The 13,741-nt window shown below is 39.4% G+C and overlaps 1 protein-coding gene across 6 annotated transcripts in view; it reads right to left on the reverse strand.

Moving 5' to 3' along the window:
- Positions 1–13,741, reverse strand: part of PPEF1 (protein phosphatase with EF-hand domain 1) — a 158,733-nt gene that overhangs the window by 32,686 nt on the left and 112,306 nt on the right. For all 6 annotated transcript variants that reach the window (XM_070785216.1, XM_019956382.2, XM_019956383.2 and 3 more), the window contains 3 exons: positions 5,097–5,263; positions 2,235–2,271; positions 1,014–1,163 (listed from right to left, as the gene is read on the reverse strand). In XM_070785216.1, the coding sequence (XP_070641317.1) occupies positions 1,014–1,163; positions 2,235–2,271; positions 5,097–5,263 (354 nt within the window). The remainder of the gene's footprint in view (positions 1–1,013; positions 1,164–2,234; positions 2,272–5,096; positions 5,264–13,741) is intronic.

A 13,741-nucleotide genomic window follows, 5' to 3' on the forward strand; every position in this document is an offset into this window, starting at 1 on the left:
GAATCACATGTCCACATCAAATTAAATTCTGGTTCTAGATTCCCCTTGCCTGGATTGGTAGGAATTTGATTAACAGTCCTGAGGAGCAGGGTTCAGGTTTCTCACTAGGACCACACATGATCACCGGGCTCAGAGCTGCCACTGGTCGTCATGCCCAGGTGGTTCCCCTGTTCCCCTAGTCTGGGGGCATTGGCTGGGCTCTTGACAGGCAGAAGACAATTCCAGTCACTCTGCAAAGCCCCACCAAAGAAGCCTTTCACTAAGCCTCAGAGCTTCAGGCTCCACACAGCCACTTCCCTCAGAGGGTCAATATATATTCCTGCTTTGCTTCTGCTGTATTGAATATGGTTACTTAAGTTTAAAATATTAAACTATCCCCCCCCTTAAAAAAAATATGAGCCATTTAGAATACATATGGGAAATCACACCAATTCAGAAACAAACTGCTGTATGATTCTACTTCTAAAAGGTTCCTGGAGGAGTCAAATTCTTAGAGCTATAACACAGAATGGTGGCTGCCAAGGGCTGGGGAAGGTGGAATTGGGAATTAGTGTTTAATGGGTATTTTCAGTTTCAGAAAATGGAAAGTTTTAGAAATAGATGGTGGTGACAGTAGTGACAGTTGCACAATAATGTGAAAGTACTTAATGCCACTGAACTGCACACTTAAAAATGGTTAAAGTGGTAAACTTATGTTGGTATATTTTACCACAACATTGATTAATTAGAAATTTTAACTTTTCAAAAATCAAGATTTTTCACTTTTAGAAACAATTATGAAATGCCAATATTTTCCCACTTTCACCATGAATTTTTAAAAATATTTTTTCTATGCACAGAAGTTATCAATTTAGTTCTTTATCACTCAATCATGGATTTTCTTAAAATTTTTACTCATTTTTTCAGAGTTATAGCAATCACTAAAACACAAATCTATATAAAACAATACATGAAAGGAGGTATGTATCCCTTTGTAAATCTGAGACAACATTCATGCAAACATTGCTTCTTACTTTGTTTCTTTCTATACGGTGGAGTAAATTCAAGTCTGTGGACTCTGATATCCCTCCATGTATGACCAGGACTTCATTGTCAATGATTGTACCAATTGGGAGCCAGGTATAGACCTCTTCCAAGATTTGTAAGATTTTTTTTCCATGCAGCTGTAAGTAAGAGCTTGAGTAAGTTTGTTTTTCTGATAGGTTCAATTTTACTCAATAATCCCAACATATGGACAAAAACCAACAGTCTTCATGCCACCCAAACTAGGTCAGGATGGACACACTAACCAACAAGCATGCATGAATCATCTTTTAATTCTCTTTTTTTGATACTTTGACTTGCTGACCCAGGGGAAGAGACTGCCCCTCCCAAGGCTAGTTAATTCCTAGAGATAGAAAGGAGTTGTCTTTTGTATGTAAAGCAGGGTGCCTTTCATATGCAAATAAACCTAATCAGAGCCCATCCTCCCAACTAGTCCTTTGCGGATTTAACCAGCCTGCCAATGCAGGAAACATGAGAGACCTGGGTTCCATTCCTGGGTCAGGAAGATTCTCCGGGAGGAGGGCATGGCAACCCACTCCAGTATTCTTGCCTTGAGACTCCCATGGACAGAGGAGCCTGGTGGGCTACAGTCCATGGGGTCACACAGAGTCAGACACGACTGAGCAGCACACCCAGGGCCACTATTTCCTGCTCTAATCACCCCAGGGCGAGCCAGATACCAGGCAACCATGGACAGCTTGTAAACCCCAGAGCCTGCTGAGATTACTCAAACGAGCCAATCCTAAACCTGCTTACACCGCCTCACCCATTTCTTCCTGAGAAAACCACAATAAAGGCTCTTGCCACTGCCTCTGACTGACCCTGAGGCGCAGCCCCATACAGTGTGGTGCTCCACTGACTTCAGTTTCTAAGGAATTGTGAGTAAAAACCTTTCCCTTCATGACAGTCATTTTCATGTTTTACCAAACCTGAGTAAAAAAATCCCAGGTATCTTTGAAACAACAGAGTTTGTATCTGTGTTAAAACTCACACAGAAGTCACAATGAAAAAGCTTCGTTTAGTCCAGAAAGAAAAACAGGTCTTCACCATGGCCAAGGCTTCCTTTTGTGCTTTTATTGGCCTGGATTCTGATTAATTTTCCCATCATCCTTCTTGAAGCTTTTTCTTTTTTAAAACTTCTATGTATAAACAGCAAAGAGGATGTAAAAAAAAAAGTAGATGAGTCTTACCTTATATTTATGTAAAATTTCTTTCGTGAAGCCATACCTGAAAAAAACAATGGGATTTCAACTCTTTCACTGAATGTTGATAACTCCCACTTACCTGAGTCAAGTCATGCAAAAAAGCGAGTCCTTGACATCTTACTATCACAAGTATCAAGAACTCAAGCAACTAGACTTCAGTTGGAACTGTTACTTACTCAAGTCTTTGCTAGGCACTATGGGAAAGAACAAAGGCAGCTGATGACGTCATCCCTACCCTCAAGGAGTTTAGAGTATAGCTGGGAAAAGAAGATAAATTTTCATGAAACCAATACAAGACAACTTAAGAAATATGTGGTGGGCACCCATGTCTGAGTACTGCAAGTATTCAGAGATGTGTGCTGTGGCCACTGAGGGAAGGTGTGTGGGAGAATGTTTTTCATTTAGATAGAATTTCTCAGACATCCTATACCTTATGGTAAATGAATGATTAGGAGGGAAAAAAGACCAAACAAAGACAAAGAAAAGCCTAGAAGGTAATAAGTTGGTTCTTAATACTCTCTCTGACATAGCTCATGTAATGGTATTGCGCGTTTTAATAAAAAGTATCAGGAAGTTTAATGCCTGAATAGCAGTCACTAAAAGGGATTTAATGATGAGATGTTTTTTCCAATACTTTCCTTGCCTTAAGATAATAATATTTACCTTGAACACCCAACAAAGTGAAGTCAGAATGCAGCATACTCACTCCAGGTTTCCACACAAATCATGTCATGTGAAGCTTCTACAGTGTAACATGATGTTTCCTGAAATGAACTCAGTCCTGTCCATTCAACAGCACCTCAAATCTCAAATCAGCTTACCCCCAACTGAATTCATTATTCTCCCTCAGCCCACCTTTCTCCTCTTATCATGTTCCCAGTATCAGTGATATTGCAAATTCAACCTAGGAATCTGGAGGTCATCTTGATTCTCTCTTCTTTCAAGTCCTCCATATCATGTTACCAAGCCTTAAATCAATGCCTAAACTCCTCTTGAATCTATCTACTTCTTTGCTTCTCCATCTCCCAGTCTAAGTGAGAGCCCATCATCTATCTCTTCAACTCTTATATTTCCTACTGGCATCCCCATATCTATTCTTGTCCCTCACCAAACTACTCTTACTGCTGCATCTTACAACACAAATTTTATAATACTCTTCAATGATTTTCTTCTGTCCTCAGAAGAAAGCTCAAGTTCCTCTACAATAATTTCTTATGTCTCCAGCTCTATCAGGTACCATTCTGTTCTTCAGTTTATGCTTCTCCTATCTTGAATTTCTTTCAAATCTAAAAAGTCCTTTCTCAAGCTCTGCCTAAGTTGTCTCTTCACTGTGGAACACTGTTTCCCATCCACTCTTGCCATGGTCCTCTCTTGGTTTCCTAATTCATCCTTCAGGTCTCAGGCTAATGTCATATTTCTATGGGAGAACCTTCCAACCACCTCTCAGACAGGTTGGATCTCCCTCTTTACAAATTCATCACATTTGAAAAACCTGCTCAACTTGTGTCTTCCCTGCTAGATGTAAATTCTAGAAGGGCAGGGGCCATGTCTCTTCCAGTAACCATTCAGCCCTAGATCCTGAAGCTGAAGCTCCAACACTTTGGCCACCTGACGTGTAGCAGTGACTCACTGAAAAAGTCCCTGATGCTGGGAAAGACTGATGGCAGGAGGAGAAGGGGGTGACGGAGGATAAGATGGATGGATGGCATCACCAACTCAATGGACATGAGTCTGAGCAAACTCTGGGAAATGGTGAAGGACAGGGAAGCCTGGCATGCTACAGTTCATGGGGTCACAAAGAGTCGGACGACTAAGCGACTGAACAGCATCAACAAATAGAACTGAAGAGCTAAATAAATGGAAGAATAAATGGCATGCCCAAATAAATGTTTTGAGCTATATTACATATATGTATTGAGCTATATTTTATATATATATATATAGCCTCTGAAAATAGCCTTGGGATTTTTTTCCTTCATATTTAGCATTTTCTTCCATACCTTAGGGTTAGAATTGAAACTCTTGTTTTCAGGCCAAGTGCCAAAACTGCCCCAAAGAGAAAACTCATCAGTTGCTGAGCTTTGATGCAGTTACTCAAAAGCCCAGCACTGAAGCATCTAACATGCCATGCCTTCTACTTCCCTAGTGCAAACTGGATTCTGTTTTTTCATAAAACAAGAAACAAAAGGAAAAGAAAAGGAGGAGAGGAAGAAGAGGAGGAATGGAAAGGGGAAAGGAGGAAGAGGAAAGAAAGGAAAGAAGAACATTTGTCACTTACTATGCCTTTCACAGCAAAAACTGGTAAACCACTTAACCAATCTTTATTCCCCCAGCTTCCATTGAGTCAGATAGCTGAAATGCTATGTTACCACAATTCTCCAATATGTTTACGAACAACTATGCCAGAAGTCATCACCATGTCATAAAAAAATATACACATCAGTGAAAAACACAGTACTAGTTTCCGAGACAACTTCTGAGGCAAGCCAAAAGAGTATCGAGAGAATGAGTCCATCTAAACCTGCTCATAGAACAACCCCACCTCCAAACCTGGCCTAACACGTCTAGAAAGCACACAATTTGACTTGGGAAGGGTGGGCATGGGGGGAAGAACATAATAGAAGGGAGAAGGAAGGATTGGAAGAAAAGATAGGAAGGGAATTTTAGAGCAATTTATACTCACACAGTAGAGGATTGAGGGAGCTAAACTGGGGTAAGAACTGAGATCTTCCTTGAGATTCTCATCCCTACTTCTCTACACTCACCTCTAACTCTCTGCTAGGAACTAAACATGGTAGCATTTTCCAGAACAGGAAACAAAAGAGGAAATTTACAGGGCTAGGTTACCTCATATTCATCATAAAATCCTCATGGTTGCCTCTGTTCAAGTGCAGGTCATTTGGGTACACAAGAAAACTCACAAACAGGATCATTAGGATCTCCATGGAATTTTTTCCTCGATCTACAAAATCACCATTAAAAACATATGGGTTGGTCACTGAGGGGAGACCATTCTGTGGAAGGAAGAGGGGGGAAAAGGAGCAGTTAAAAGAATGTACTTTTTAAAGTAAGGTCTTGTACTTAACGTTCACACGGATATGGAGAAAAGAGGCTGAGTCAGTTCTTCCACTGGGAAAAATCTGCTTACCCACTCAAGCCTATTTGACTCTTCCAGGGCAAGGGTGAAAGGTTTCACTCTTCTCCTGCAAGAGACCTTTTGGAAGTAAAGAATTAGCTTGGGACAGGAAGACTCCAGGGGGGTGGCTCATCCTACTCACTCCCACCCATGAAAACTATGAGTTTTCTCTGAAAGGACCTGATAATTATCCTATTAAAAATGGATTCTTTCATCTCTTCCTTGGGTAAAGAGGGAAAAACATTGAACTAAGTAAGAGCCAGAAGTCGTTCATTCTAAGGGACCCTCTGTTTAATTTCTCTAGGCTGTGATTCTCTCAATTTGTAAAAACAACTCCATCCCAGATCAAAAATGAGAGATAGGATATGAATGTACTCAGGAAAGTGTAAGGTACTGTCCAACTGTGAGCAGAGCTAATATACCATCAGTCCACTCTGATACAATTACACCAGGTGTTGGAGGCATGTGTTCTTGACTGCTCACCAACCAGAGCCATATTTGTTGTTTAATATGTTGATTACCACTCCTGAGCATAATACTTTAAAATACAGTGTTAGCATAAAAAAAGACTGGGATTAGGACAAAGGTCTTTATAGCGGCTATTCTTTCCTTTACTTCTGTACTAGTAAACTCTAAAATAAAACACGCCATGTCTGGTAGAGAAATGGTTGAGTGCATTTTTATTGCATAGTAAGATAATTCAAATGTCTAAAAAATACATTACAAAAAGAAAATTTTAAATACTTATATATTCTAATATATGTCCTCTTTCCAAAAAGTTACCTTCAAGAAGTAATTCACATATTCTAGATATGTTAAACTTTTTCAAATGATTTTTGATTTTCTAAGTTTCAAATTATGTAAGAAAATATTACTTTATACTCACCACCTAGTATTTATATACATTTTAAATTGTTCATATCAATATGACAAAAATAGTTGAAAAAAATAAAATGCAAGTTGTAGCATATAACTTAGGAATTCCAGAAGTCAGTATGCAACAAAACATGTTCTAAAGGCAACTGGAAAACAGCAAGCAAGCAGTGGTGTAGCGTTCTGGGCCAGAAGACTTATTCTCTAATTCAACTCCACTGTTACCCATGTGTCCCTGGGCAAGTTATTTGATCATTATGAACTCTAGTTTCCCATCTGTTAAATTATAACTTCCATGCTTATCATACAGGGCTACTTTGGAACTCACATGAGACTGTAGTGTGTAAAAACTACAGTGTGCTTTTACTGTAGTGTGTAAAAATTATAAAGTACCACACAAACTAAGAGATTCATTTTATTATGACCTCCATGTTATTTCTAACTTTACAATCCCACTAATTTATATTGTCTTATACATGAATTCACATAACCTATTCACACTGGGCTTAGATAGTGTGAGCAATTATAAAACTATAGGTTATTGTTCATCAAAACATAAAGGAAAAGGCAGTGATTCTGCATCTCTAATACTCTTCCTTCCCCCAGACTTCAGCTGGCTGTGATGAGTAACCTGGAGAAGTCTGAGGAGTGCTGGAGGCTATAGGTTCTATCGGGATGTCCAAGACTGAAGGGGGCTTAAGGAGCAGCAGAGAGTCGTGGAAGAACTAGGCCTGAGGGGACATGTAGACTCTGATTAAGGGGACACTTTGTCTCAGAGCATGTGTGTGGTCTTGGTTGTGGGGGAAGGATCTGTATCTTACCGGAAAGGCAGGAGAACTTTCACATCTCTGAAACTAAAAGAATACTAACACTTCATTTAGAGACACCTAGGAACACAGAGACTTCCTCTCACACTCTTGATGCAGAAGCAGAAAGTGTTGTTGTGCCTCCAACTATGGAGAAGCTTAAGCAGAAAATTAAAAATGGAAATAACCTCATATTTAAGAGGATCCAGTAACCAGAGAGAGGCAGACCAATCAGACCTACTAAAGTACCATTCCCTAATGAGGTAACAGTGCTGGAGGAGACAGAGGCCAACTTTTTAAAAAATGAGAGTACCATGAAATAAAGAACAGAAAGTCAGTAATTCTTGGCATTAAAAATATACTATTGAAATTTAAAATATCAATAGACTGGTGATAACTAAAAGATAGAATGGTTGAAAAATACATTACTGACCTGAAAGAGCAAGCAGATGAAAAATCTCTCACAAAGAGCAAAAGGCAAAACGATGGAAATCATGAGGGATGAGTAAGAGATTAGAGTTCAGAGTCAAGAGAACTAATATGCCAACAATAAGCATTCGAGAATCAGGAAAAAGGAACAGATGGAGAAGAGGCAATAATTACATAAATAAGAGAGGGAATTTTCTACGGTTTAAAATGAGACTTCACCCTGAAGTTTGAAAGAGCTCATGACTCCTGTGTTCAATGAACCTGTACTGATTGCTTGTTATGCACCAGACATAATTTTAGGTGTTAGAAACACAGAAGTAAACAATACGAAGTCCCTGCATTCAAAGAGTTTCCATTTAAAGAACCTAGTATCCACATGCCCCACAAAGGAAAACACTCAAGAACATATTTTAACCAAATAAGAGCAGTAACAATAAAAAGTCCTTAAGCCTGGGAAGACTAAGAGAAAAGATTACAGATGTGAACAATGAACCTTGCAATACATAATTAAATATAAATCAATAGCAATAATGTAGAAATTGTTTTCTCTGAAACAGCTAACAGAAAAACCTAAATGAACTTTTTGGCCAACCCGATACAAAACAAGGATTCAAGAAATAGAAGAGATGTCGTATGAAGGAAATCTGATAATGGTCAAGAACTAAAAATCTGGCATGAGCCAAAACTAAGGATTTGTAGGGGATGTGAAGGGAGAAAAGTAAAATTCTCTACAAATCTCATCTGAATGGGGAATGTACATGGAAAGTGCGAAAACACATATTTATCTTCCTGGAGGAGAGAGAGGATGATGAAGAAGGAATAAAGTTATAGCTATTTGAGAAGTATACACGCATACATCATTTATTAGAAATGTCAGGAATGGGTAATGAATAGGAAAGCATGGTAAAAATGCCAAAGAAAACAATAATTTAAAAAACTTCACCAAAACAGCAAAAGGAAAGACTACTTTAAAGCACAAAACTCCAAGTATGTATAGTTTGTGAGAAATACACATGAAAAAAAATAAAGGGAGACTGAAAGCAAGGTAAATGAAACAAAGAAAAGGTAAAGATGAAAATATTAATATTTGACAAAGTGGAATTTAATATTCAAAGTGCTAAAAATTATCACAAAGCAACATTATATCATAATAATGGGCACTTTATAAAGAAAGTTTAATTTATAAACTTGTATTCAATAAACAAAAGAACAAGTTTTTGCTTCATATATTTACTATAAATGCAAGAAGAAAATTTTTAAAAACACAGAGTAAATTATTCAAACTTAATTATTGGTTTAAAATAATGTCCACAAATTATTTGATACTCCCTTTAAAAGGTGAAGCCTAACACCACTCCCTGAACGTGGGCTGGACTTAGTGATTTGCTTCTAAGGAAGGAATAAGAAACAAAAGCAAGAATGCCGGTGTGTAACTGTGGAGACTAAGTCATAAAGGAGACTACAGCCTCCTATCTGTTCTCTCGGATCACTCACTCTGGGAAAAGCTACTGCTCTGTCATGAGAACACTCAGGTACCCTGTGGAGAGGACCATGTGGCTGTTCTGTCAATAGCCAGTAGGGACTAACTGAAAAGCTGTGTCTGCAGCCATATGAGTCAGCAATCTTGGAAGTGGGTCCACCAGGTCCAGTCAACCTTACAAATGACTGCAGCCCTGGCCAACAGCTTGATAGCCAGCTCATGAGAGACCTTCAGGGAGAACCACCCAGCTAAGCTGTACTCAGATTTCTGAATCACAGAAACTGTGAGATACTAAACATTTGTGGTTTTAAGCCAGTTAAGTACTGGGGTAATTTGTTATACAGAAATATATAATACACATATTTTAAAAGATACAAATGGAAAAAATTGAATGTATAGTTTACCCTTGAACATTGAGCGTTTGAGCTGCAAGGGTCCACTTAAACACAAATTTTTAGTGTAGTAAATACTACACTACTGCATGGTCCATTGTTGGTTGAATCTATGGATACAGAGGAACTGCTGATGAGGAAGGCCAACAATCAGTTATACGTGGATTAACTCTTATATTGTTCAAGGGTCAACTGTATAACTAATGAACTTAATAGATAGAAATACGAAGAACTCTACATCCTATGAACAGCAGGTGCAATTAATTTTTCATTTGTCCACGGAGGTTTCATGAGAATCTATCATATACTTGATTTCAAAGAAATTCTTAACAAATTCAAAATAATAAACATTTCATAGGATGCAGTCTCATATCATAATCCAATAAAACCTGAAGCAAATAATATGATGCAAAAAATTCTAGCTTTTTGAATTAAGGTCCTTGGAAATTAAATATTATGGTCTTCATACCATTGGATTAAAGAAGAAATTAACAGCAATATTATAAATTTGACAGAAGGCTCACTAACAGCTAAAGTAAGAAAAAATGTGTAGTCTTAAATGACTTCATTATTAAAGAAGATGCACATGAAAGACTATATTCACCTTAACACATCAGAAAAATAAAATCAATTAGATAAAGATAAAAGCTGAAATTAATTAAATGGAAAACAAAAAATGAAAGCTATATAATCCAAAGAGTGATTCTTTGAAAGAACTAATAAAATTGATGATAAAACTCATCATAAGCTTGATTAAGGATAAGTAAAAAAAGATAACAAAAAACATTTAAGATTAAAGATTAGAAAAAAGACAAAGATATAGAGAAGTAAGTTTTAAACTTATATATATAAAAAGAGAATATAATATTGGAATCTGTGGCAATATACTTTGACAATCTAGAGATATGGAAGATTTTCTTAAAAATTAGAAGCTACTAAAACTGATTCTAGTAAAGATACTAAAACTGATCCTAAAACTGGAATGCGTGAATTTAACTCAAATGACCATTACATCTACTACTGTAGGCAAGAATTCCTTAGAAGAAATGGTGTAGCCCTCAGAGTCAACAGAAGAGTCTGAAATGCAGTACTTGGATGCAGGCTCAAAAATGACAATGATCTCTATTTGTTTTCAAGGCAAACCATTTAATATCATAGTAATCCCAGTAATCCAAGTTTATGCTCTGACCAGTAATGCCGAAGAAGCTGAAGTTGAACAGTTCTATGAAGACCCCTAAGACCTTCTAGAACTAACACCCAAAAAAGATGTCCTCTTCATTAAAAGGGACTTGAGAGAGTCATTTCCTAGGCAGGTTGATAGGGAGTCTAGGGGTCCCCAAAGAGAGAGGGGTCTGGAATTCTCAAGGAGGAAGAAAGGACAAACTTTTTTTCTTTCTCCACATTCCTTAGGATTATATAAAAATAATGTATCCTGCCTAAGGACAGTCTTTGGATTAAACCTTCTGTTATCTTAAAATGTTAATTATGGGAGTAGACCTGGTCTTTACAAGGATGTATCTTGCCTGAGGACAGTGTTATCTTAAAATGTAAATTATGGGAGTAGACCTGGTCTTTACAAGGATGTATCTTGCCTGAGGACAGTGTTACCTTAAAATGTAAATTATGGGAGTAGGTCTGATGAGGTCTTTACAACCTCCAGACATTCTTTGGATTCATTAGAGAGTATATAACTTCATTGTTAACACTAGCAAGTGGGTACTCTTTCTGCCCCCTTCTGATGCCTATGTCAGAAGCTTTCTCTATCTCCTTTATACTTTAATAAAACTTTATTACACAAAAGCTCTGAGCAATCAGGCCTCGTCTCTGGCCCCGGATTGAATTCTTCTCCTCCGGGGGCCAAGAATCCCGGTGTATTCGCATGATTCAACAACAACCTTTCATCTTGGGGGCTCGTCCGGGATCCTTCAGGACAAGGTAAGGATGCTTGGAGCTTTAGTTCTTTGTTCTCTTAGCGAACACATTTTCTGCCGTGCTTTACTAACTCTACCGTGTGCTTGTGTGAATGAATGGCATGCCCTGCGTGAAGCAAGTAAGGGGCCCTGCTCTGCGGTTCTACGGTGATCTCATACAGCTTATGGCAGAAACCTGTCGGGGCGTTATACCGACCTGCCAACGCCAAGAGGTACCCAATGTCTCTTTCGGGAACCGACCAGAAATGGGCAAAGCGTGTGGACCGAACTCTCCTTTCTTGGTCAAACTTTTCAGTTTCTTTGACCATTTCATAACTCCTTGGGAATTAGAAGTACTAACCTAATCCATCGGATCATAGACTTTCAAGGGACTTGTGATCTATACTGTTATTGTGTACTGTGGCTTAGGTCCCAAACTTAGATTGGTAGTCAAGAAAGTGCCTAGCCTCGCTAGAAATCGCAAGTTCGGAAGCTAGATGGAGCTCTAGCTCCCAGAACATCTCTGAGGTTAAAGGTTACTCAGATTGGGACTGCGATGGGTTTTTTTTTTCTTTGGTAATGCCGGCTCTTAGTGGATCAGAGGAGGCTGTTATACTGGTGTGGTGATGCTTGGAAAGAACATCTCAGTTTTATGTTCGCGTCAGTCTTATTGTGGTCAGGAAATACTCAGGGTCGTGCACAGGCACTCAGGTGACAAATGTTTCCCCCGGTAGTCTTAGCTTGGGAGGCATTCCAGAAGGTTACTCTGATTCACCCCGGGTGACATCAGAGGCAAACAAGGTTAAGGGTGAAGAGCTGGACGTCAAGTAGGGATGCTATCAAGTCTACCCCTGGTACATCCCCACCCCATCTCGGTGGTAGAACCGGGAGGGACGAGTACGGCACCTGCGTCGGTAAGGGACAGACTAAGTCCGACCAGGAAGGAAAAGCTTTTGGTGTAACGTCTGTCTACACCCCCATCTAGAGCAGGGAGGGACGCCTCCGGTAGAAAAAATGGCGCTGGTTGCTTTTTTTTCCTCTCTTACAGATGGGAGCTAACAATTCCAGCCTCACTCCTTTGAACTGTATCCTGAAAAACTGGGATAGATTTGATCCCCAGGGCTTAAAGTAGACACACCTGGTCTTCCTGTGTATACTGCATGGCCACGGTATCCATTGGAGGACGGCAAACGGTGGCCAGTTGGAGGGTCTCTTAAGTATAATACTGTTCTACAATTAGACCGGTTCTGTAAGGAACAAGGGAAATGGGTAGAAGTAGCATATGTGTTGCCCTTTTTCTCTCTGTGAAATATGCCAGACTTATGTCCTAAGGGTATAGATTTGGGCGTGAAATCTTCAGCTCCCTCCTATCCTCTTACTTTGCCCCCGTACCAGGGACTCCAAACTGGGATTCAAACTGCCCACATGGAGGTCCAAACAACTCCTGTCTCAATACGACCTCAGACTACTCTGGTTTCAGTAGAAACTCAGACCATCGAAGTAAGAGATGAGATGGAGGACAGGAGACAAAGAGAAGAGGAAAAACAGGTTTCTCCAATCTATCCCTGGGATCATATGCGCAGAGCAGCCAGAGAGACTGAGGAACAGCCACACAAGCTGTTGCTTCTTTATGAAACACCCACCGGGAGAAATAATCAGTCTGTGAGAGTTAATAAGCCTTTTTCTTATCAGGAAATACAAAGAATCAAGGAGGATCTGGGAGACTATTTAGAGGACCCAGAAAAATATATTAGAGCTTTTAAAGGTGTTACTCTGCTTTATGACCTCACTTGGAAGGATGTGATGTATATCTTGGGACAAACGCTGACTCCTGAGTCAAAGACTCGAATTTTGGGAAAAGCGGTTGCTTATGGAGATGAATGGCTTGGTAATGAATCAGTAGGGAAGAGGGAGAACGAGATAGCGGCCCTCCCCACTGGGAATCAGGCGGTCCCAACTATAGAACCAGACTGGGACTACAACACAGCTAAAGGAAGATGGGATCAGAGTCATTTTGTTAGATGTATTCTTGAGGGACTTAGGCTGGCTCGTTCTAAGCCTTTAAACTATGGCAAATTGGCAGACATAGAACAGGAGGAGAAAGAAGCTCCTGGTAAATTCCTAGATAGACTGAGAGAAGGCCTTCGCAGATTCACTGAGATTGATCCCGAAAGTGAAGAGGGAAAAGTGATCTTTAAGGATAGATTTCTCACTCAGTCGGCTCCAGATATCCGCCGTAAGCTATTAAAACAGGCATATGGACCAAATCAGTCTTTAGATACTCTGTTACAACTGGCTCAGACAGTCTATTATGGTAGAGAATATGAGGAAAAGAAAGAAAGGCAAAAAAAGACAAAGGAAAAGGCGGAAGCCTTCGCCATGGCTATGAAAAACGTTCTTAAACAGCCTGAGGAAAATGCCCAGAGGGGCCCAGGTGAAAACGGATGGGCTTGCTACTACTGTGGA

This window comes from Bos indicus, chromosome X (assembly GCF_029378745.1).
Source record: "Bos indicus isolate NIAB-ARS_2022 breed Sahiwal x Tharparkar chromosome X, NIAB-ARS_B.indTharparkar_mat_pri_1.0, whole genome shotgun sequence".
Taxonomy (NCBI): Eukaryota; Metazoa; Chordata; class Mammalia; order Artiodactyla; family Bovidae; genus Bos; species Bos indicus.